The 23,432-nt window shown below is 46.0% G+C and overlaps 6 protein-coding genes across 6 annotated transcripts; 4 read left to right on the forward strand and 2 right to left on the reverse strand.

The window, feature by feature from the left end:
* Nucleotides 1–108: 108 nt before the first annotated feature.
* On the reverse strand, nt 109–1,802 carry NCU06416 (thymine dioxygenase). The gene is made up of 3 exons (XM_952214.3): nt 1,377–1,802; nt 469–1,295; nt 109–403 (listed from the first exon to the last, which is right to left on the reverse strand). Exons 1-3 carry the CDS (start codon nt 1,416–1,418, stop codon nt 271–273), a joined length of 1,002 nt encoding a protein of 333 aa, XP_957307.1. The 5' UTR covers nt 1,419–1,802; the 3' UTR covers nt 109–270.
* Nucleotides 1,803–1,912: 110 nt separating this feature from the next.
* On the forward strand, nt 1,913–3,635 carry NCU06417 (uracil-5-carboxylate decarboxylase). The gene has a single exon (XM_952215.2). The coding sequence runs from the start codon at nt 2,290–2,292 to the stop codon at nt 3,472–3,474; it is 1,185 nt and encodes a 394-aa protein (XP_957308.1). The 5' UTR covers nt 1,913–2,289; the 3' UTR covers nt 3,475–3,635.
* A 126-nt stretch (nt 3,636–3,761) lies between these two features.
* Nucleotides 3,762–6,326, reverse strand: NCU06418 (ATP-dependent RNA helicase dbp-8). Its single transcript, XM_952216.2, has 2 exons — nt 5,075–6,326; nt 3,762–5,001 (listed from the first exon to the last, which is right to left on the reverse strand). The coding sequence occupies exons 1-2, from the start codon at nt 5,890–5,892 to the stop codon at nt 3,939–3,941; spliced, it is 1,881 nt and encodes a 626-aa protein (XP_957309.1). The 5' UTR covers nt 5,893–6,326; the 3' UTR covers nt 3,762–3,938.
* Nucleotides 6,327–8,358: 2,032 nt separating this feature from the next.
* On the forward strand, nt 8,359–11,732 carry mek-1 (MAPK/ERK kinase). The gene is made up of 4 exons (XM_952217.3): nt 8,359–9,425; nt 9,627–10,331; nt 10,402–11,063; nt 11,128–11,732. Exons 1-4 carry the CDS (start codon nt 9,381–9,383, stop codon nt 11,270–11,272), a joined length of 1,557 nt encoding a protein of 518 aa, XP_957310.3. The 5' UTR covers nt 8,359–9,380; the 3' UTR covers nt 11,273–11,732.
* Nucleotides 11,733–11,924: 192 nt separating this feature from the next.
* Nucleotides 11,925–12,389, forward strand: NCU16630 (hypothetical protein; the record flags this gene model as incomplete). Its single annotated transcript, XM_011395721.1, has 1 exon — nt 11,925–12,389. The coding sequence occupies one exon, from the start codon at nt 11,925–11,927 to the stop codon at nt 12,387–12,389; it is 465 nt and encodes a 154-aa protein (XP_011394023.1).
* Nucleotides 12,390–21,288: 8,899 nt separating this feature from the next.
* NCU06420 (hypothetical protein) lies at nt 21,289–22,619 on the forward strand. Its single transcript, XM_952218.2, has 3 exons — nt 21,289–21,591; nt 21,681–21,980; nt 22,051–22,619. The coding sequence occupies exons 1-2, from the start codon at nt 21,550–21,552 to the stop codon at nt 21,909–21,911; spliced, it is 273 nt and encodes a 90-aa protein (XP_957311.1). The 5' UTR covers nt 21,289–21,549; the 3' UTR covers nt 21,912–21,980; nt 22,051–22,619.
* The last annotated feature ends 813 nt before the right edge of the window (nt 22,620–23,432 follow it).

The raw sequence follows: 23,432 nt of genomic DNA on the forward strand, positions 1-23,432 counted from the left end.
CAGGCTGTAATTACGCACCCTGGATTTTATCACCCTCAGCCCTACGCGATTCTCATGGGTCATCCCTTGTCATTTTTGGCTTTTCTCCTTCTGGCAACATTTTCAAGATCCTCACCAACTTCGACTGTGCCATTGTCGGACAGTGCTCATGATTCATCATTCGTTTTGACTCAACTAACTAACTAACAAAGCAAGGTATAGATTTCATCAAAGCTCCAAACGCCCTCCGCTCAATCTGACGCGCCATACGCAAATCTCTTATCGCTACCCTTAGTAGGTGGCAGCCAGCCTCTGCACCAGGTACTTCCCACTGTTGATACCCTCATACTTCCTCTCCGACTCGGCCGCATATGTGCCTGGAATGGCTTCAATGTAGCTCTTGTGATTGGGGTTGCAGAAGTACCTAAGGAGAGCTTTGGTCAGCCGCGACTCATTCAAGACCCAGGAGCAACAAGAGGCAACACTTACGCAATGCTGTATCTGGGCGGGTGGACATCTTCTTGCTTAGGGGGCTCGACCACACGGTGGACGGTGCTCTTGATGGTATCATTGCTCCACCTAGCCAACAGATCTCCAGCGTTGACAACCACAGTGTTCTCAATCGGTGTCGCATCGATGAACTGCCCATTGGGACTCTTCACCTGCAAGCCACCACGCGAATCCTGGAACAGCAGGGTGATGGAGCCATAGTCAGTGTGCTCACCGGCGCGCACCTGGCCGGGGTTGATCTTGAACACCTCGCTTTTCACAGCTGGGTAGTGCAGCAGGCGCAAGATGTTATCGCCCACATCGACGAAGCTGTCAAAGTAGTTGGCGTCGATGCCCATACCAACGGCAATGGCGCGCATCACCTCGATGTGCAGCGCCTTGCATTGGTCGAAGAAGTTGTTCATGGTGCTCTTGAACCCCACGAGGTCGTCTTGTTCCGCCGGCCACGGGTTCGGGTGGCCCGGCTCGTCTTCGCGGCCAATCTCATAGCTTTCCTTGATATCGGGGGCGGCTGATCGGATCTTCTCAATCTCGGCGGGATCGGTCAACTGCGTCACCTTCTCGCGGCCGGGGGCTGAGTAGCCGCGGTTGGCCTCGGGCGTGGTCCAGCCAACCTCGAGCTTCTTCTCCTTGGGGAGCTTGAAGAACTTGGCCGAGGTGTTGAAGACATGTTCGCGGAAATCGGGCTGGATGGGGATGTTCTTGAGGTAGATGAACCCAGCTGTCTGGAAGCCGTGGAGGATCGCCTTGGCCGTCTCGAGCTTTAGGGTTTCGTCTCCCTCGAGGAATTTGGAGAAGTCGATGAGCTATTCGACGGGTTAGTTGCCCCCCAAGGACAGGCAGGCACTGGGTGAGTAGCAATGGCTATGTCCCAAGGTGTAGCATACCGGGATGACGAGTCCGTCTTCGTTGACAGCAGCCTTTTCCATCTTTATTTTTATATCCAGGTCGTTTTCTCTGGTATGGGGACTGAGCACGCAAAGAGTTCAAAAGTCAACAAGCTGTCACGGGCGGGGTATCACAAGCAATTAAGCAGAATAACACGGGCAACAAGGAGATAAGAAGAGCCACGGAATCACGGACTCTATGGCGTGTTCTTTATCGGATCTTGACCCGATATGTCTACCTTTATCGGTGGCTGGCACGAGTGCTTGCGGGCAAGTGTATCGCACCCCGAGACTCGATCTCGAGTTGGGTTTAGTTCAAGCTGGGATCTGTCGCTGCATGCAACGATAGCATGACCGAAACGGGCAGGCAACGGCCACTCCGCGATCGCTCTCTGATTGCGTTTGCTTGATGTCAGTGGACAGCGTTGGAGAGGGAGTTGCAGTAATCATTTTCTCGCCTTCCAGAAGGGGTGTTTCTGCTTACAAGTCGCTCTTATTAAATCCCCACTTCCCATGATAAGCTTGTCTTTGCCCCCCTCTCGGCTCTGTTACACTGTCGCATTCTACGATAACGACGGAATGCGGGGGGAAAGGGAAGATCAAGGGCGGGGTATTCACGATATGCTACCACGACACAACCAACATGTTCCTTTTCGTAGTGTAACGCCTGTTCGTCATTGTTTTAGTTTGGTTGCTAAGCAACTGTACAAAGGTTTTGTTTTTTTGTTTTCTTGTTTGTCCTTTCTTGTCTTGCTGTCTTACTTCACCAACCCCATTATACAACACCACATCCAAGTATCACCACCACTGAAGCTTGACCAATTTCAAGCTTCACGATCGCTCCCCGCATTACTGAACTCCAAAACACGGAAACCCCTATTCTCTCCCCTCACCACCACCCCAATCCATCACCATGGGTTTCGGCGATGGCAAAGTAGTGGACATCCACACCCACATGTACCCGCCCGAATACGTCAAGATCCTCGAATCCCGCACCTCCATCCCCCTCGTGCGCTCCTTCCCCGGCTCCCCCGACCCGCGCCTCATCCTGCTCGACACCGAGGTTCCCATCCTCGAAGAAGCCGAAGCAGCCAAAGCACGGGGCGAGACGCCCGCCAACATCCCCGGCCGGCCCTTGACCAAGCACTACTCCTCCCTCAACCAAAAGATGCACTTTATGGAAACCCACGAAATCGACATCTCCGTCGTCTCCCTCGCCAACCCCTGGCTTGACTTCTTGTCCGCCTCCGAAGCGGGACCCATTGCCGAATCCATCAACGCCGACTTCAGCCGCATGTGTGAAGAGAAATGCGGCCGGCTTTTCTTCTTTGCCGCCTTACCTCTGACCGCTCCCCGCGACGTCATCCTTGCCTCCATCGCCCACGTTTCCAACCTGCCTTATTGCCGGGGCGTCATCCTCGGCACCTCCGGCTTGGGAAAGGGGCTAGACGACCCCGATCTCTTGCCGGTTTTTCACGCCCTCGCCGACGCGAAGCTCATGATCTTCTTGCATCCGCACTATGGTCTGCCCAACGAAGTCTGGGGGCCCCGCGCCAAGGAGAACTACGGCCACGTCTTGCCGCTTGCTCTCGGTTTTCCCATGGAAACCACCATTGCTGTCACGAGGATGTACCTGGCGGGGGTGTTTGATCAGGTGCCGAAGCTAAACATGTTGCTGGCCCATTCGGGCGGGACGTTGCCGTTCCTGGCGGGGAGGATAGAAAGCTGTATCTTGCATGATGGACACTTGCACTCTGCTGCGGGGACGAAGCCGAAGAAGACGATTTGGGAGGTGTTGAGTAGTCAGATTTATCTTGACGCGGTGGTGTATAGCGATGTGGGGTTGAAGGCTGCCGTGCAAGCGAGCGGACCGGAGGGACACGAGAGATTGATGTTTGGTACTGATCATCCGTTTTTCCCGCCTCTGGGGAGCGATGAGGAGGGCGAGTGGGAGAGTGTCACGTGGAATGGGGCGGCGGTGAGGAAGGCGTTTGGAGCGGAGGATGGGGAAGATAGTGAGGAGGGGAAGAAGGTAAGGGGAGTGATGGGCGCGAATGCGGTTAGGGTGTTGAACTTGAGGAGGGATGGGTGCCGATAGTGGCGGGGTGAAGAAAGAAGGGTTGTGAATAGGTATTATGAGATGTATATACACGACGGAGGGCTGGCCTTTGAAATCAATGATGTGTGAGGAAATGGAGTGCGATATGAAGCAATCTCTTTCAAAATGCATACCTCCGCTCGGTGAATCATCCTCCGGATGTCCTCGCATTTGTTCCAACCTGAAAACAAGGATCAATGATGGCCGTGGCTCATCCTTTTGAGGAGTCAAACTCACCGAAGACATAATTTGTAGAAGCCGGGCCATAGTCCCCATGGGCACAAGATATGAAAAATAGCTTGGCATCGCTTTTATCTCTTTCAATCCCTTATTCAATATTTTATCTATCACCCTACCCCAACACATATTTTTGGTATCAGATCATTCACTACCCCCTTTCCCTTCATTACCTCCTCCACTTCGGCTCCCCCTCTCCTCCCTATTCTTATCATCAACAGGACAGCTTACATGGCCCTCAACTTCTCCTTCCCCCTCTTCCTCTTTCCGCCCACCTCCTTCTGCTCCTCAATCTCCAACAAGGCCTCCCTCTTCTTCTCGCCCACCACCTTCAGCGCATCCCTGATCACTCTCGTCTCCAAGTTGACGCCCTCCTCCGTCCATGCCTCCATCTGCCGTCCAACTCTCTGCTCGATCGCCAGCACCAGATCGACATCCCTCTGCCCCACAAACGTCACCGCATCACCCTTGCGGCCCGCACGCGCCGTACGACCAACACGATGAATATAATCGTCCGGATCGCGGGGGATGTCGTAGTTGATCACAATCTTCACCTCGGGGATATCGAGACCTCTGGCCGCCACGTCGGTCGCCACCAGAATGCGCGCAGCCGAGGCGCGGAACCGACCGAGGTTGTCGATTCTCTGGCTCTGCGGCAACTTGGAGTGCAGAGAGGTAACGCGGTGGTCGAGCAAGCGCAACAAGTGGTGCAAAAAGTCGGCCGTGCTGGTGCGGTTGCAGAAGATGATGACGCTCTTGTCCACGTTTTGCGGGGTCAGCAGGAACATGTGCAGGTAGTGCTCGCGGTGGGTGACCGGCACCTGGAGGTGCATCTGGCGCAGGGTGGCGGGGATGGCGAGCCGCTGGGTGTCGACTTCGCACACAAAGACGGGGGCGCGGCCGGGAATGGGCGGGCGCTCGGAAAGGGCCTTGACTTCGGGCGTCATGGTGGCGGTGAAGAGAAGCGTTTGGCGCTCGGAAGGAGGAGGGAGGACGGAGAAGCATTCTTCGACGTCGGGGAGCATGGAGCCGTGGCCACTGTTGGCGAGCAAGCGGTCGGCTTCGTCGAGCACAATGAACTTGACGCGGCGAAGACCGCAGATGGTGTCCTCGCCAGAGGTGCGGATGTGGTCGGCGAGACGGCCGGGGGTGGCAATGACGAGGTGAGGACGCTTGGCGAGGTCAATGGCTTGTTTGCGCATGTCGGCGCCGCCGGTGATGAGGACGGCTTTGAGGACGTGGGGCTGAGAGAGGGCGATGACTTGCTCCATGATTTGGAGGGCGAGTTCGCTGTGGAAGTGGTTAGCCTCTACCTATTGTTTGATTGTTTGTGGGGGTTAAGGGGTACTCGGAGTGGACTTACCGGGTGGGCGTGAGGATGACACCAAAGATGGCGGATGGGTTGGCAGCCCATTGCTGGAGAATGGGAACGGCAAATGCTACCGTCTTACCCGAACCTGTCCTACTGCCACCAATACAGTCCCTGCCCTTGAGAATCTCGGGTATACAACCCTTTTGAATGCCGGTTGGCCGCTTGATGGCCATGTTGGCGAGAGACTGGACCAGCCATGGGCGGACATTGAGTGCGTCAAAGGTGGTGTTGGCGTCGATAGGAACAGAAACTGTGCTGGCAGGCTCTGGTACTGGTAGGGCTGGTGTTGCCTCTTCGGTCTTTTCTGTCTTGGGCGCCTCAGCTTGCTTTTTCTTGATGCGGGATGGGACGTTATTGAAGACAGGCTTGACGGGGGCGACAGGCGTGTCATCCTCTTCCTCGTCTTCAAGTTGAGTAACGATGTCGTCGATGGTAGGTGAGGTACGGCGTCGTTTTCTGGGGGCGTCACTGTCTAGCGAATCGGAATCTGAGTCTGAGCCTGATCCGGCGCTCTGGTTCTCCTCGTCCTCATCTTCATCTGAGACGCCCTCCTCTTCGTCTGAGACGCCCTCCCCTTCGTCTGAGACGCCCTCCTCTAAATCGTGTTCATCCTCGTCCTCATCCTCGTCCTCTTCATCTGAGGCAGCCGACTCATCCTCCACATCTAGTTCAGACCCAAAGTCGGACTCATCCTCAGAGTGACCAGATTGTTCATCAATCTCAGTGACGGCGGGCGCCTTGTTAACCTTGGATTTGAGGTTGGCATTGGCATTGGCCTTTTTGGCCTTTGCGGCTGTGGCAGACGGCATTGTTGGTTTGCTCCTTATTTGCGGGAGTTGGAATCAAAAGGTCTAGACGGATGTTTATGTTTGGTGCGAGATGTCTCTTCGCATTCGTTCCAGGACCGTGATGGGCGCCTCTAGCAGATTCGATGTGTGTTCCTGTGGTGTTGATTATCAGTCGATAAACTGATAACGACTTGCGACCGCTACAAAATTCAAAATTTTTGGTTCAGCAAGGTTCTCGGGAGTGACCGAAAAGGGAAAGCGTGCTTGTAAAAATGTCACATTGAGCGTCATTACGTAAGCGTGGCATTTTGGACTTTATGGGGGTGCCTCGGTGCTTCAGAAACACTTCAACGGTCTAGAGCCTCACCAAGCCGTCCTCCATCTCCTTATGTACATGTCTTTCGCAGAACGATACCATGAGGGTATGAACCGCTGTGTATCGTGATAAAGTGCCCATATCCTTAGAGTTTCATTCTCACTTATATACCCATCGTCCTTCCATTCACGAACTTTTAATATGTACAGATCGCCAAGACCCGACGTCCGCACACGGACCGCAAGCAAGCAAGCCTGGGCCTGCCCCTAGGGTAGCATCACAGCAAGACCCACCAGTGTACCTTGAAACGCAAGCCGAAGCGCCGGCGAACCGCCAACGTCGCATAACAAGCGTCAGCCACCAAACCCATCGGCGCTTAAGTTTTGGACGGGGTTGTTCGTTTCCACATTCCATCTCATGGAATACGAAGAAACCGTTGGTTTGATCTCCATAGTGCGACTTCTGGGCGCTTGGAAGAATGCAAAAAATAGGAGAGCTTCTTCTTGTTTGGGAATGAGCCAAGAAGCATGAGCAGTCTAGGATCAAGGTTCATGTCGGAAAAGCACTGCAATGTCCAGCTTCTGGTGGTGTTATGCTGACTGCACGGTTTCCGAACAAGGTCTACACAAGGAGTATAAGTATCGATAACAGAAGGGAAAGCAGCTTGTTCGGTCGGCTGAAAGACAGCACCTCAAGGATGCAGCTCGTTCGTTGTCTTGATGCTCGGACGAACTACGACAGATGAGATCATGTCCTTCAACGGGCCCCCTTCTTGTGTTATGATTTAGTGCCACAGAAGGACAGTCGTTGACGATGATCCCAAGACTACGGATCCTCATGGCCGCCGCTAAACGGGCCAAGTCTGGAGTGGAACCCGCGGTAGGGCACACGCGAGCTTGCCCCGGCGATGCATGGGCTATCGGCCCTTACCCAACTCGGGCATTTCGATGAACATGATGGGCCATGTTGACGTTGTGGTACTTTACTGGCACAGTGGCCTACCGATTTGGTCCCCAAATGCCCCCATCGAATAAGCAGGCAAATAGGCCAGAACAAGGTATCAACATGATAATATCGAGCAATGAAAGGAGGTAAAAGTGTTTTGTTTACATGGCATGATCATGCTTCGTATGGCTTGATGATATACCTCATATTCATCTCGATTCGCATATGCTGAGGTCCTTCATTGTCATCTATAACTTATCACCTGCTTCAAGTGTAAACAATTGTGTTGATCAAAGCAAGCATGTTTCATCCACCTGGTTGGCTCCCCAAGATGGTGAAGTTAACCTTGAAGGCCTGAGCTGATCATGCTGTAGATTCTCCAGGCTGTCTCTTCTGAAACGCCGCTCACTCACAGTGAACTGCGAGGCACAGTGTCTCTCAACGACGTAGACAATCCTTTCTGTGCCTCTTTGGCCAAGCACACTGAGAGAACAGAGTTTGCAGAACCCGTTGACGATGCCGATGTCCCCCCTGGTGGTGTATTGTGGTTAGAACGACAAGGCGAGACTGGTGGAATCGCGGGAGGGTTGAAGCGAAAGGACAGGCTTGACTGGCCAGTGAGAGTGTCGATCGGACGCCCTGTGGCAGCTTTCCAGCGTGCCAATCAGATGTTTCTAAAGACCGTTGTAAGTCGAGTTTCGTTTGCCGGGCGAGCTGGGGTACTACCATAGACGTAGTGTACGGATGTCATCAGATGCGCACCAACCCCGGGACGGCCTCGCCCTGGCTTGCCTGGTCAATGGCATGGGTGCTGTGTCTTCAATTCTTACGACAGAGAAACTGCCATTGTTTGGTTCCTATGTGGTAATGTGGTTAGGTATGTAGTATGTTTTCGTATTCCTCATCGAATTACCTTGACGAAGTGGCAAGGTGCTGCAGCAGCGGAGACGAACAACCTAAGCGCTGCTGGAGGAAATGTAGTCTTTTAACTTCCCTTCTCGGTCCTGTCTAATACTAATCATTCGTCTTCGGTTCCAAGTTCAACAAAGAAAGCTCCAAGCGCCGCTCTACTCTGTCGCTGAATTGCAACCCCCGGCTCGATTCTCGCCCTGTTCAACAGTCCCATGTTCCTGTGAGGAGAACAAGACCCCGCCGTTCAGGGCCGCAGCGGGCATTCCCCTGTGCATAAAAGCGAAGGACCCCTGATCCGATCACACTGCTAGTGTGGGGCACACAGCCGACATCCACTCCACCGCCGAGACAAGACACTGCCCGCCTTGACAGGTCCGCTCCCAGTGCCGCTCTTCAAATCAAAAACTGGCACCGGGGAGCAAGCATCCCCGTGTGTCAACAGAAACAACGGCAAGTCGACAGATCCCAACATCGTAACCTCCGTCCTCTCCACTGCCAGACGACTCCGCCGGAGATTGCAACACTGCCAGTGGCTCACGCTCGGCGCCTGGCCCATTTCCCAGAGTCCGGCCCGGTCCCGTCTTTCGTTAGGTTCCCTGCCGAGGTTGGAGTCCTACGAGAGTCCTTCATTGTGTCGCCTGCCCTCCAACTGAGCTTCCACTTGCATATGTAGCCGTGCATCCCGCACTCTCTCACACACACAGCTTGGACCTACCTCTACCTACTACATAGTACATACACGTTCGTTCTCAAGGCCCGACTTCTTTATACACCGGCATCCCGCATTTTCTCTTAACCGACACTTGATCTATCATCCATCTTCAGCCGTTTTAAAAGACACACGTCCCGTCTGCACCACATCACTTCGACTCGTCGCCATCTCGTTGTTTGTCAGTTGACGTCCCTTGACGTACGAGCCTGCACCTACCGGGTTTCGTCGCCTACCATACAGTGCGCCCCTCCCCTTGCCGACAAATCGCGTTGCTGCTTTTCGTCCGAACGACTCGTCTTGTCTCTTCATCCCAAGTCGCCCCGTTCGCCTATTGCACCTCAGACAGCTTGTCTTGCTCGACGACCTCGTTTTCTCGCCAGTCAGATATTACCACTAGCGAAGAAAGCAAAGTCATTGTCGCACAACTACAAGACCATCTGCGGCCAAAAGACCAACAACGGCACTACCGCACGTCTCGTGACCGGCTCGATTTCGCCTCGCAGGTCTCGGCCACATCTCAAGCACTGAGGCTTGTCAGGCTTCCAGAGTCTGAACCCTTTGTCTCCAAGATTCGAAACGTCGTCACCGAGTGACGGCAAAGGCATCTGCCATCAACAGACTACCATGGCCGATCACCAAGGTCAAAGCAGCAACGATGCTGCCCCCAAGGCAAGTAGAAAAACTACCCAATTCGCCCTCTTTAATCAGGACTCCCCAATTGCCTCTCAGCATCACCTCTCTGCTCTCTTCTACCCTCCATTCTTTTAAGGTGCCTGGTGACTGCCTCTCACACCTTATAACACTCGTTTCGCGTCCACACTCGTTTGCTGGCAACACCAATTCATCGCTAACACACTTCACACCAAGCAGGCCAACCCAGGTCTCCAGGCACCCCAACTCCAACAGGGACCATCCCCCGTTCCCACAATGGCACCAGCCCCCGCACCCCTCCTCCGGCCAGCCATCCCCGGCGCTCGCCCCGGTGGTCGGGGCCCCCCACGTCTTGGCCTTGCGATCCCCCCGTCTCTAAGTGTCAAGCCCGTTGGTAATCCCGGCGCTCCTCCGGCGCGTGCGGCGCCACCACAACTCAAACTCGCTACCCCCATGGGTAGCACCACAATACCACATGAGCAGCCTGCCGGACGACCAGGCGCCCAAGGCTATAGCGCTAGCGGTGCCAGCGATAGCAGTGCGGCGCATAGCAGGAGTGGCAGCTTTGGTCCCGAGAGCAACCCTACCAGCGCCGACACCCGGTATAGTAATGTTTCGTTTATCGGCGCCCAAAGGCCACACGGCACACCAGACCCTGTCTCTGCAGTGGGTTCTCTCTACTCCAATGCCAGCGAGGGAGGTGTGGGTATGGAACGAGAAAACAGCCTGCATGGATTGGAAGCATTCGACAAGCTTACACTGGAGAAAGCGAGGACATTAGATGTCGAAGAGCTTGATGACGATGGATGGAGGATCGCCATGATGGAGAAGAGAGTCGAGGAGTTGGGACCCCTAGGTGAGGGTGCAGGAGGTGCGGTAACCAAAGCCAAGTTGAAGGGCGGCAAGACCGTATTTGCGCTCAAGGTATGGCACTCCAGCTTGAGATCTGATCCCATAATTTTGCTCGAATCCCTGCTGACGACTCTTCGATTAGATCATCACAGCGAACCCCGACAAGGACGTTGCCAAGCAAATTGTCCGTGAATTAGGGTTCAACAAGCAGTGCGCCTCCGAGCACATCTGTCGGTACTTTGGTGCCGTCGTCGACACCCAGTCCGCGACCATCTCCATTGCCATGGAGTATTGCGAAGGCGGTTCTCTTGACAGTGTTTACAAGGAGGTCAAGAAGCTTGGGGGGCGTACAGGAGAAAGGGTATTGGGCAAGATTGCCGAGGGCGTTCTACACGGATTGACATATCTGCATAGCAAGAAGATCATCCACCGTGACATTAAGCCTAGCAACATCCTTCTCTGTCGCAACGGCGAGGTCAAGCTTTGCGATTTCGGTGTCTCGGGCGATTATGGCACGAACGGCGCGGCCAACACATTCATCGGTACCAGTTATTACATGGCGCCTGAGCGAATCACAGGCCAGTCATATACCATCACCTCGGACGTTTGGTCTTTGGGTGTTACCCTGCTCGAGGTTGCACAGCACCGCTTCCCCTTCCCCGCCGATGGTACCGACTCACAACCCCGTGCCGGTCTCATTGACCTGTTGACGTACATCGTCCGTCAGCCTGTGCCGAAGCTGAAGGATGAGCCTGATGCGAACATTTTCTGGACTGACAAGTTCAAGTACTTCATTGACTGCTGGTATGTGCACCCACTCCTTATTCTTTTTCTTTTGTCCAGCAAGCTAACCAGGAGAATTGTGTAGCTTGGAGAAGGATCCCAACCGCAGAGCGAGCCCTTGGCGTATGCTCGACCACCCCTGGATGTTGGAAATACGGTCAAGGCGTGTGAACGTGGCCCGTTTCCTGGCCACGGTATGGGGCTGGGAGGATGGAAAGGAAGAGGCATAGTTTGTCTGCGGTGGAATCCTCGATCGAAATTGGCGAGTTCAGTTCATGGGCCACGAAATTTCTGCAAATGCCGGAAGCACAAGAGTCGTGTACCGGAAGACATTGGGGTCGCTTCTTCGGTTAAGGATGTCGGGCCTGGTGTCTTCGATTTTGAAGAGGATGAGAACTTTGGCAAAAGCGAGTCGACCTGTGTTTGACAGCTTTTGGATATATAAATATGAATGAACCTCATGATAAGGACTGGATAGGCATTCGTATATGCACCGTGTATGCTTGGATTTCGCGAGGCTCGCACATCTTAATGGTACCTGTGGCTAGCGAACAACAAACGGAACCGATTTGAACAAGAGACCTCTTCGAAAGGCGAACTGACAATGCAGTAGCACTCATGACATCCAGGCCCGCCTCAGGATCGGTTTCCGAAAGACGCGTAGGCACACCAAATACCCCAAGTTTGCACCCTCCCAGCCCCCCTTTGACCCTTTCATCTCATCTCTGCCTAGAGCCACTAAGGGGTATATAGCCCACCTTACCAGCGGCCTCTTCCGTGGTCCGCTGGTACATCCGGGAGTAATGAGGGAGAGCTCTTTGTGAGCTGTTACTCAATACAACATACACTCTGAGCTTGAGGCTACGCTGTTGTCATGCATCAATGGTAGCTGCAACTGGACCACTGGCTGTGGAAATTGATTTCCCGAAGACGTGGAGGAATCATCGAACGGTCTCCATCACCCAGCTGGTGCCGGCACCGGTAGGCGAAGACCCGTTCGGCCGTCGTCACCTCAATCCCGGGAGGGTAATTGAGGAGGATGCGGACAAGGACGAGCAGTATGAAATCGACAAGATCCTCGGTAGACGCACCAACTTCAAGCATGGCCGCCCAATCTTGGAATATTTGATCAAATGGAAGGGGTACCGCAATCAATGGAATTCCTACGTCTTGCGGCCGAGTCTCCTCCAGAACGCGTCGGATCTAGTCTACGATTACGACACCAAGAACCCGGTTGATGATAAAGAGCCTAAACCCAAGAAGCCGAGGAAGGTAAGAAAGGCCTTGGTGGCGGAAGAAGAATGGGGAAGAAAGTTGAGGAAATCCCTACGTCTAACTTCGAGTTGAGGCTGCCTTCACACCAAGCTTGACCGAACTAAACTGGAAGTTGCCGGTTCGAGTCCGGTGCGGAACACCTTTTTTTTTTTTTCCCCTTGTCTTCTATTCCTTTCTCTCCTCGGTTTTATGTTTTCGGTGAGATTTTCTCGAAATATGGCATGTTGATTGTAGTTGTGTGAAATGGGAATGACATCTTCTGTTACAGTAGTTTGGGCCACCCCCTTAATATCAACCCTAACCCTTGGTTGACATGGAAATGGCACTGAATGATGGAAGGTGGGAACGACGACGGTCGACTCCATGGCAGGTATCAACCACTTGAACGTCATGAAATATGTACAAGGTCTGCAGGTAACATCCGGTTTGTGATTCAAACGAGGTGCCCCATGTGGATTTGCGATTGGTAAGTGTTGGATGAAGATAGGCTTGGCGATTTTTGTATGCATATAGCATGTAAGTGAGGGCAGTCTCGAGGATGAGGCATAAGGATCTTGCAGGTATGATGAGGAGCGGGTCTGAGGGTAGATACGGGTGCCGATGCCAGTATCTTTTTGTGGGTGATGCGATCCCCTTGTTGGTAGGCGGGCGATTTCTGTAAACTGTGACAGGTTTTTGCGGTTGTCATAGTCGGCAAACCTAGGTATGATGTACGCCCTGAGTCTTCGGTGTGTGTTCCACTGCCGACCGATGTAGACAAGGGGCGTGGCGTCTGCTTTTTGGATGATTAAGAGGTATAACGAGAAAGCAGGTTCGTCCTGATGGGAATACTCAGGATGAACCCGCTTAAGAAGGGTCCACGAAAGGAACGGAGCGGACCGTTATGATGGAATTACCTACATATCGGTGCACTATGAGTAGAGGTACCTACCTACTTCCGTAGCTCAATATCAGGAAAGAATAACTACAGGAATACACCTACCCCTGTGTTTCAACAGATTGTAGTGGCAGGCACTTTGTATGTGGTCCGGCCCTGCCACCGTAGGACAATTTTCACGAGCTCTTACAAAATGGTCCTTCTCTCCCCATTCACATTTTGGTATTCTTTCTCTCTTTTCTTGACACACACCTATATCATCTCGACAACGTGTCAAGCCGACCAGACATCACGCATTCTTCATTCATAGTTTAAGGTACCTGCTTGGCTTCTAGCTGACCACTTGCTCATCACTTGCTTGGTTATTTCAACGCTTCTTCATTAGCAACAAACACCAAGCTACCTTACCTACCAACTACCATCCCATCCTCTAACCACCATCCACTTTTCGTCTCATTTTCTTTCATCCCATTATTTTCATTTATCCTTTCACACGATGTCCGAGTGCGCTGTCCTCACAACACTCCTGGCAGCCTTGGCCCACAAAGTCCTCCTCGCGTTGATCTAGTTGGTGGTGTTCTCCATCAACGTGTTCTTCGTGTTCTCGTGGGGCAGGAAGAATTTCTGGCTGTTGTAAGTCTACTTCATGTTTCAATTCATTTTTGTTCCTTTCCCTTCTTATCTCCTCCCCAGCTTACACCTTGTCCTCTGGGCACCTATCCATATCACCGCGAAGATTAGCTAAACGTAATATCCGTGAACAGACTAGAACGGACCCAGATTCCAGTCCGCCCCATGCGGTCCCACTCAAGCCCCAGAAAGGGCACAAGCGTCGTCCGCGGCGCCTACAACAACCACCACGACGGGAACGTCAGTCACTTCGGCTGCGAGGCCTCTTGGAGTACGTAAACTCCAATCATCCGCTGGGGCCCCTCTGCCTGGATTGAAGGGCTAGAACAACTCGCGTCGTTCCGTCGGCTGCAAAAGACAACAACTGTTCAATATGACACCTCAAATGTCCAACTTCACAATTGGGTCTCAGTCGTCATTGGTTGGTGTTTACTTGGGATTCTATGGTTCTGGCACCGGTCAGAAGCCATCTGAATCCATTGCAACAGCAAAATTGACAAAGTCACCAAAGTCCCCCCAATTACCCGACGCACTCGGATCACCACAATCTATGTGGCCTCAAATTTTGTTGTCGCAGTATGGCCTTTGGAGATAATCTGCTACATTGTTTGGAAATACATTCTCACATCCAAAAAGGAAAACAACATATTAAGCGAATGATAGCAACCTGTGGAGCGCCGCAAAGGGAGGAACGGTAGATACCGTGACGTGGGAAACGAAACTGACAACAAAGGAAACGAGACGGACATCAACTGTATTGTTCGAGACGGTGACTGATACAAGGACGACAAAATAGATGGGATGAAGAAGAGGATAGGATAGATGAGGGAACTTTTTTTCTTTTTCATCCGATGTACATACTCATTGAATGGTGGCGGGGGAATCGACATGGAGCAGACCACGGCAGGCTTTGGATAAACTGGGGTTTTCAACATACAGTATCCATACCAAGAGAACAAAAAAAAAGGCAGAAAAGGGGGGATTTATTCTTCATGACTCTGACAGAACTCTGACCTTTTCACTAACTCGGGGCAATACATGACTTTGCAGCTGTATGACGGCTGAATGGACTTTTTTCAAGAAGCATGAGCGAGTTCCCTGGATAACTTTTCCCTCCATGCTTTATGACAGAAAAACCGACTGACCAAATAGGCCCGCAGGATACGCAGAGAAACTGCCACGTGATACGTTAACCGACAAGTTAGGTTTGCCCATGGTTTGTCCATGGCATCTCACAACTGAACTCTACCCTATGATGGGCTTTGTACACATGCGGCTTTTCTCGAGGGTGCCAATCTCGGTAACCACAACCCGGACTCAGCTGGGATGACGGAGGATACATCACCCTCTCAAGATATAATGTGAGACCATCGAGATCAAGCGGTTGGATACGATTGATTGAGTGCTATGGAGGAGAAAGAGGGAGACTAGCAAAGTCTGGAAGGCTAGATATAGTGCGGTCTAGGCAGGGCACAGAGTGGGGTCTGGGCCCAGTGAATGCTGTGCTCAGTAAATGCTAGAGACCTACCAATATACCCCTATAGATTGGAAGACTGCTAAAGAGTATCTAAACTTCTGTATACTATTTATATTATTATATCTTTTATAGTGTTAACGATATTTCAAGCCTAAGGAACCTTCTTTTGGACTATATTTATTAATTTAATAAATTTAGTGTGCTTATTTAGTTTTAACGGCTTTGTTAGACCGTTAATTAGCATTTCGTTACCCGGTAAATGTTTAATTGTAAATGCCTTCCTATTTATTACCTTTTGAATTAATTATTTATATTGTATATCGATATATTGATTTCTAGTTGGCAAGTTGGGGTTGAGAATCCGGTCTTTAGCGTTGTTGCTGTCTATATAAAGGATCCTATTGATTTTGTAAAATCCTAGATTTACGTTTAAATTATTAAGTATGCTACTAACCTAGTCGAGAGCCTTGGCCGTTGGAATTAGATTGGTAAATTCTACTTCTATTGTACTAGTTGTAATAAGATCCTGTTGTTTAGATTTCTAAAGGACGGGGCTATAAGTAAAGAATATGATGTAGTTAGTTATACTCTTCCTTAAAGGAATATTGTCGATAAAGGAGGTGTTTGTATACGTGTGGAAGGACGGGGCTATTGACGGCGAGAGTATACTACTTAGTTTAATATTTAAATTGGGGTATTTAGATAAATATTGCTATAAATGCTTTATAATAACGAAGTGATGGTTAGTGGGCTTTTTAATACCTTTTAAGAGTTTATTAATAGTAAAGGCGATATTTAGCCGGGTATTTATTGAAATCTAATTTAGGGAGTTAGTTTTCTTAGGGTAAGATTTGGCTTCCTTTAGTAATATATTGTTACCCCTATAGATTTTATAGTTTAGTAGCTATAGTATTTTAATGCTATAGAATTTACTATTATTAAATTTAATAATAACTAATTTAGTATATTGTTATTAGGATATAAAGATTATACGAGTTTAGCGGTCCTTTACGATATTGTAGCTTAGGAATGTACGTACTTATTCTAGTTCTTTGAGTTTAAAATAGTTAGCGAGCTAGTCTTTAATTTGGTTAATAATAGTTATAGTCGGCGCGGTAATAAGGAGGTCGTTAATGTATAGAATTAATAGTATATTCAACGCTTTATTAGTAAGTAAGTAGGAATTTATAGAGATTAGTATAAATTTAGTTTCTTTAAATATTGGGATAAAGGTATTAAACTAATAAAGTGGGGAACGTTTAAAATTGTAAAGTGCCTTAGTAAGTTGGTATACTATATTTTCTTTGCTATAATTGGGTATAGCCTTTTTAAGTATTGTCGGTTGTTTAATATAGTACTAGGTATTATTGGGAATAGAGGTATTTAAAAAAGCGGTATTGAAATTGAATTAGTAGTACTCGTAGTTGTTTATAGTTATAATTATTAAAAATAGTCTAATATTAATAGAGTGTACTATTACTATATAGATTTCTTGTACTGCCCAATTGCCTTATTCGAAATTACTATAAATTACCTATTTAGCTCTAGCTTTCTAATTTTTAGTATCGATATTATACTTCTTATTATATACCTATTTTTTAGGTAGAACCTTTATATTTGGAGATTTAAGGATTAAGGTATAAATTCCCCTATCTTTAAGTGCCTTGATTTATTTCTTTATTACTATTAATTAATGTAATTCAAAATTAATTTACTTATATATTACTTAATAATTCTTAGAAATAAAACGTTAAATTTTACTAGCGGCGATAGTTATTATATTATAATTAATTTTAATAGTAGTAAGGTAGTAGATAGGTATATATTTAATTAAATATCCCTTTACTATACTATAGAAGTTGTTAGGTAAGTCTATTAAATTTTAAATAATATTACTATTACTATTTTTTACCCTTTAAATACTATATTTAAAATTTGCTAATTTAGTTATAGTATAATAAGGTCTACCTTTATTTACTTCTATATTTAATTGTAGACTAAATTTAGAGGGTTGGCTTCTTTATTTTAGCTATACTTATATAGATTATTAATTTGTAAAGTCTAGCGGAATTATTGTAAGGTCCGAATTCGAGATTGGAGGGCCTAAATTCGGGTTCGGAGGGTCCGAATTTAGGATAGTTTATTGCGAATTTAAGGTTTATTACTCTTAGTTATTTAATTAAAGTTGTAATTTATTAACCTGCGATGCTAATGATAGGGTATATTATTGTGTTCTAGTAGGGTTTAGTATACCTATTAGTGGTAATTGAATTGTTAAAATTGGTTGTTAAAGATTATTGGGTAGTGGGGTACTTAGAGTAGTGTATATAGTTAGTTTATTAGAATCGTGTTAGTTGTATTGATTATAGGGTATGGGATTTTCTTTATTAAGATCTTTAAGATTAAGAAGGTCGTTATTATACTTAATAGTCTCTTTAATTAGCGAATTTAATGGTTGATACTATAGCGGATTTGGCGATAAGCGCGCTAGTGAGGTTTTTAGAGCCGGAGTTGGGGTTAGTAACGGTAATACTAGTAGTATTATATTAATTGGAGTATTTGGGGGAGTTATTGTGGTTATTAAAGTAGATGAGTTGATTGGAGCGGTTATGGTAGTTAATGCGGTTGTAGTTATTAGAGTAATTGAGGGTGTTAGTATAACTTCTAGCGATAAAGGTAGTATAATTATTGTTTCTTATATCTTTTTAATTTTCTATTGTTGGGGTAATTTGATTACTTTCTATAAATATAGTTATAGAATCGTACTATCTACTTTAACCTAGATTTGGTAGTTGTTGTTTATTACTTTATTAATTTTATTGATTATTTGGTTTGAAAAGATAATATAATATTTAATAACGTTGTTGTTATTACTATGGATTGGATCTTTATAATTGATTGGGTCTTTTTTAAGGAAGGTTATTGCGTTGGTTTTAACGATTTTGCTAGTATAGGGATTTTAAATAAATACGATACGATTGTAAATATTATTAAAATTAATGAAATAACCCTTTTAAGCTCTAGTACGAAATTTATCGCTTTGTGGTCGCTTTTTTAGTTTAATAAAATAATAAACTGTATAGAAGTAAGACCTTAAGTGTTTGAGATATGGCTTTTTAATTTCGTTTGGGAAGTTGGCCGCTTTAGTGAATAATTTTTATAAATTCCGTCCGTTATAAGCCTTTAAAGGTAGAAGGTTAAATACTTTAACGATGTAGTTAATAATAAAGGGCTATAGATATTCTAGGATATTAAAATTTATTATTAAAGCTTTAGTGCGTTGTATAATAATAGTATTAGTTCTTTTGATTTTGCTTTGTATTTATAGGGTATAGGGTATTAATTTTAGAAGCTCAATACCTTCTATACGTACCCAATCGACGATTTTGCTATATTGAAATTCCTTAGTGCTAAAGTTAAACTTTAGACCGTCGTTAAGATTAAATGCTCTAATTTTGAGCCTACCGCTTTAAAGCTTAGCCTATTTCTTAAATTCTTTAATTTGAATGAAGGCGTTACCCTTATTAATTATAAACCTTATTTAGTAGAAATTAGTAATTTAATTAATAAAGTAGATTATATACTAATATCCTTTATAGTTAAGTAAAGTATAGGAAATAATATCGATGTAGATATATGTTAATGGTTGAGTCGTGACTTTATTAGCGATTTTGGGGATTATATTGTAAGCCTTAGTTTTAACGTATGCTTTATAGAAGTAGTTTTGGGTATTGCTTAATTTAATACCGGCTGCTTTATAAACTTTAAGGATTTAGTCTTTGCTTGTATATATAAGGCGATGGTATATTGTTAAGTAATTGATTGAAATTATTATAGTATAGCGAATGTTTTAGGGAAAGTTTGGTTGAGTGTATATTAGTAGGATTGGAAGGTTATTGATTTATTTGTATTGAATTATAATTTTATTGTACGCTAATATTTAGTTGGACTTTATATTCTAAATTATATTGTTATTAAGAAGACTTCTTATGGTTAATAGATTTGCTAAGGTAGAGGGACTATAGATGTAGTCCTTAATTTTAACTTTAATAATTATATTATTTAAAGTAGCTATAGTTAATTTAATAGTGTTAATATAGTAAGTATAAATTGAGGTCTTATTGTTAATTATATAGACCGATAGATGTAGAAGTAGTTGTATATTTATAAATTATTTAAGGTGGTTGAAGATATTGTTTGCGTAATTAGAGTTGTAAATAATTAGATTTCGAATATTGTTTGGTTGTTGAAATTAATATTGCCTTAGAGTCTATTGGGCTTTAATTAAATTACTATAGGTATATTGGAGTTGAAGTTAATAAGAATAATCGATTAATTAATTATCCTAATTATAGTTAATACGCTTAATAGTATTAGTTAGGGGCTCTAATAAAAATCTATACTACTACTTATACCTAATATGCTTATAAATATTCTACCTCTATATAATAAGGTAGAATTAGTAGTAATAGTAGGAGTAGTGAGATTAGTAGAAGCGTTATTAGCGAGGGTACTAGTACTAGCGTTAACTACCTTCTTAACTATAATCTCCTTCTTAGGCTTCTAAGTATTAGGCGCCTTCTTAGGGAAGTAGACTTAGTAGGTATCTACCTTCTTACTAATGTAATAACTATAGGAAATGTGCTTCTAAGTAGGGTAGATCTTCTTATTGTAATTGGTATAGTCGATTCGTTTATTATCATTTTTCTTCTTATTTGTAAAGCTACTATTATTATTGTTTTTACTAGTATTGCTATTATTATTAGTTAATTTCTAGATATTAATATTAATACTAGTTCGGGATTTAATATTGCTAATATTACTAAATTTCGATAGGAAAGTGCCGATATCTAGTTCTTTAGCTTCTAAGGCGGCTGCCTAGTATTTAGTATTAATAGGGTAGGTTATTTTTACGGTATTATAAAAAAAGGTAATTTCGAAGTTATTGTCGATTGTAAACTTTGTATCCTTAATATACTTACGTAGTAAAGTATAATAAGTAAGGAAAGAAGCTATAGTGTTAAAGTTAGTACGTTTAATAGTTAGGTATTTAGTAAGAATTTTGCTACGAGTTTCGTTAGTAATATAGGCGATGTATAATTGAATAAGATTATACGTAACTTTAGGGTTTCTACCGGTTTTATCTTAACTATTAATATTTAAGGTAGTAATAATGTTGGTATTTTTGAGGGTAGAGAGTAGAATTTTATTAGCGTTGGTACGTTTAGTTTACTAAGTATTATACTTCTCGGGTTTAATTGCTTTATTAAGCTCTAGGACTATCTCGAAGATATAGTTAGCGAATTAGAAATAATTGAGTTCGGTTATAAATCCCTATTGTTAATCGGTAATATTTTAATCGCTGAAAAGGGGAATTAGTAACGAATTGGTAATTATTGTAGGTATAGGAGGATTTAATATATTAAGAAGAAGAAAGTTGGTAGTCGTTAAACTAGCTATTAATTAATTTAATTAATTCGATAATAGAATTATTTAAATTATTTAATTTAATAATAAATAAACCGATAATTAATTTAAAGGAGGGGTCGCTATACAATAAGTATTAGCGAGAATCTTTATATAGCGAGGCTAGCTTGTAGGCGAGCGGGCGAATCGTCAAGTCGACGAAGGTTGCATTACTTCTTTTAACCCGGTATTGTAGCGCCTTATTAAAGTTAGTAATACGCTTAATAATACGCTTATTGCTTATTAAATACGATTATAGGGAAGGTTAGAGAGGGCTTATAACTTGTAAGACTATTGAAATTAAGCGGTTGGATACAATTAATTGAGTGCTATAGAGGAGAAAGAGGGAGACTAGTAAAATCTGGAAGGCTAGATATGGTGCGGTCTAGGCAGGGCACAGAGTGGGGTCTGGGCCTAGTGAATACTGTGCTTAGTGAATGCCAGAGACCCACCAACATATAATTAGTCAGGTCTTCGTGATCCGGCACGCCAGTGAATCAAACACGCATCGCAGTTGCATTGCATAGTGCCGGTAATTCTCTGACCAATGTATTTCAATCAAGTTCAAGGCAGTTGCACCTACAGGGCCGTGCTCACGCCCAGTCACATACAAATACTTATCCTTTGGGAGTCCAAGAAAACTCATCCTTTTCTTTTCTTTCCATCATAACACTGCATGGTTTTTTTTTAAAGACTACCCGCAGTACCATCCAAAGTCACCTATCTCCCAATACACACAAACACCCCTACATTTCGAAATAACAACCACGCAAGAAGCCAGAATGACACAAAGACGAAATTGTTCGCGGCCGTCATCGGTAAAGGTGAGCACTCCCAGGACATTTCCCCATGCCTCCTATCCCTACCGCCATCACGCCGTCTAGATCCCAGTCTTACTTATATCCGTGAATAGGCGGCCAAGAGCACTTTTACTTCTACGTCCAATTCAGCCACGCCACCGCAAACCCGGAAAAGTGAAGCAACGGCGGCGCCCTCAGCGACCACAACTACAACGATCACGACAACGAGCACGACGACAACAACATCGGCTGCGTCCTCCTCGACCGGTGCATTTCTAGACCAAAGGGGCGACGCCCTTTTGGGGTTAGCTGAGGAACCTCTTCCCAAGTTGGAGGCTACCTAAACGAGCGGCGGATGGATGAGTACTATGAGAGGCTGGAGTGTGCAGGCTACCTATAGGTATGCAGTCCTTGTAAGTGTCTTGTTCTTTGAAGGTTTGAAAGGGGTAGCTAGGTCAAGAGGTGCTAACCAACGGCTTGAAGCCCCCTTGTTCTGGCCGCGCGCGAGCTTTGTACAGTAGGTCCAAAACGCCCAGAACAACTGCTTGTCTCGCTCGATTGATCGGGAGTAACGACAAGGATAATGATCGGTGAAGCGGCGTGCAGCATGGGATACATGGAACTTAGGAAGATAGGTGGGAAGGTTTTTATAGACGAGAGGGAGGGGGAGACGCCTCCGGGAAGGACAGCACTGGAGGGCCGAGAGCTGGCATTTAGTTGTTTCTGGTTATTTTTTTCTTGTCCTTGTTTTCTCTCCATGGAATTCTCGTAAAGATCTGACCTCATATGGGCTCTTGCATGTTCGGCTAAGGCGTTGACTGATATTGCTAGCACCGAAGCAGTCAGATCAATTGATCAGCACAACCCACGAGAGTTGCTTGACAACATTGCCCGCTTGAAATATAGTTGCCCCATATGCGGACTCTTCAGCTGCCTCTTCCAATCTCGCTGCTAACAGCTTCACTGGCACTGGACAACGAGTTGTTGTAGGCTACGCTAGCTTCGACATTAGATCAACTACAAATATAAATCCTGCATTCATTGAACCTAATAGGACCAGTCGAGCGATTGACTTAATTCCAATAGGGCGCACCACCCAAACAAATAATCCCGGTAGACACGGGACATATACTTGTGTAACTCGGTTGCTGGAGATGGACAGTCAATTCGAGGGGAAGAATACCAGATATTGCTCCCGAAGCCAAACTGGCTGTAAAATCTATGCTCATCAACCAGGGAATTTTCAAGACGGGAGTCGACCTTGAGTTGGATCTGGCGGGCTTTTCCAGACACAACACTAGGCATTTGAGAGTTGGGACAGAATGAAGGTAGCAAGTCAATCATCAATTCAGTGCTGGATAACAATCCGAACACAAAATCTCGCTCGGTGAAAATGTCATGTTCAATAATATGATGAATCTGTGTGACAGATCCGTCACCAGTGGAAGGAATGGCCATCGCCTTATCCAGACTTCTCAAACAAAAAAAAAAAAAAAAAAAAAAAAAAAAAAAAAAAAAAAAAAAAAAAGGATAGGAAAAAAGGATAGGAAAAAAGGGAAGAGGGGGGATCGACTCTTATTAAAGACTTAACGGGTAGCAGCCTCATTCCAAGCGAGGTTTCCATCATCATTTTTTTTTCTCATTCATTCTTTTCCCCCCTTGGTGAAAGGGGAATGGGCGGAAGGCGCGGCGAGAGATCCATCCCTTCTAGCTCCACAGAAGGTACAACGAAAGGGCACTCCGAAATTTGAACGCAGTATTACACTTTCATATGCAAGAAAATGCATATGCAGGAAAGATCAAACGTGGTATTTTTCAAATGACGGTTTTTTTTGTTCAAGTTCTGATGCGCATGTGCTGTGCGC

This window comes from Neurospora crassa, linkage group III, assembly GCF_000182925.2.
Source record: "Neurospora crassa OR74A linkage group III, whole genome shotgun sequence".
NCBI classification, from domain to species: domain Eukaryota; kingdom Fungi; phylum Ascomycota; class Sordariomycetes; order Sordariales; family Sordariaceae; genus Neurospora; species Neurospora crassa.

Bases quoted from the DNA above. Each gene is read 5' to 3' on its own strand.
- NCU06416 (XM_952214.3), bottom strand. From the start codon at position 1,418: ATGGAAAAGGCTGCTGTCAACGAAGACGGACTCGTCATCCCG. The intron at 1,296-1,376 runs GTATGCTACACC...CCCGTCGAATAG, and splicing joins AAGACGGACTCGTCATCCCG to CTCATCGACTTCTCCAAATT. The intron at 404-468 runs GTAAGTGTTGCC...AGCTCTCCTTAG, and splicing joins CCGCCCAGATACAGCATTGC to GTACTTCTGCAACCCCAATC.
- NCU06417 (XM_952215.2), top strand. From the start codon at position 2,290: ATGGGTTTCGGCGATGGCAAAGTAGTGGACATCCACACCCACATGTAC.
- NCU06418 (XM_952216.2), bottom strand. From the start codon at position 5,892: ATGCCGTCTGCCACAGCCGCAAAGGCCAAAAAGGCCAATGCCAATGCC. The intron at 5,002-5,074 runs GTAAGTCCACTC...CCACTTCCACAG, and splicing joins GTCATCCTCACGCCCACCCG to CGAACTCGCCCTCCAAATCA.
- mek-1 (XM_952217.3), top strand. From the start codon at position 9,381: ATGGCCGATCACCAAGGTCAAAGCAGCAACGATGCTGCCCCCAAG. The intron at 9,426-9,626 runs GCAAGTAGAAAA...CACACCAAGCAG, and splicing joins GCAACGATGCTGCCCCCAAG to GCCAACCCAGGTCTCCAGGC. The intron at 11,064-11,127 runs GTATGTGCACCC...AGAATTGTGTAG, and splicing joins AAGTACTTCATTGACTGCTG to CTTGGAGAAGGATCCCAACC.
- NCU06420 (XM_952218.2), top strand. From the start codon at position 21,550: ATGACACAAAGACGAAATTGTTCGCGGCCGTCATCGGTAAAG. The intron at 21,592-21,680 runs GTGAGCACTCCC...ATCCGTGAATAG, and splicing joins CGCGGCCGTCATCGGTAAAG to GCGGCCAAGAGCACTTTTAC.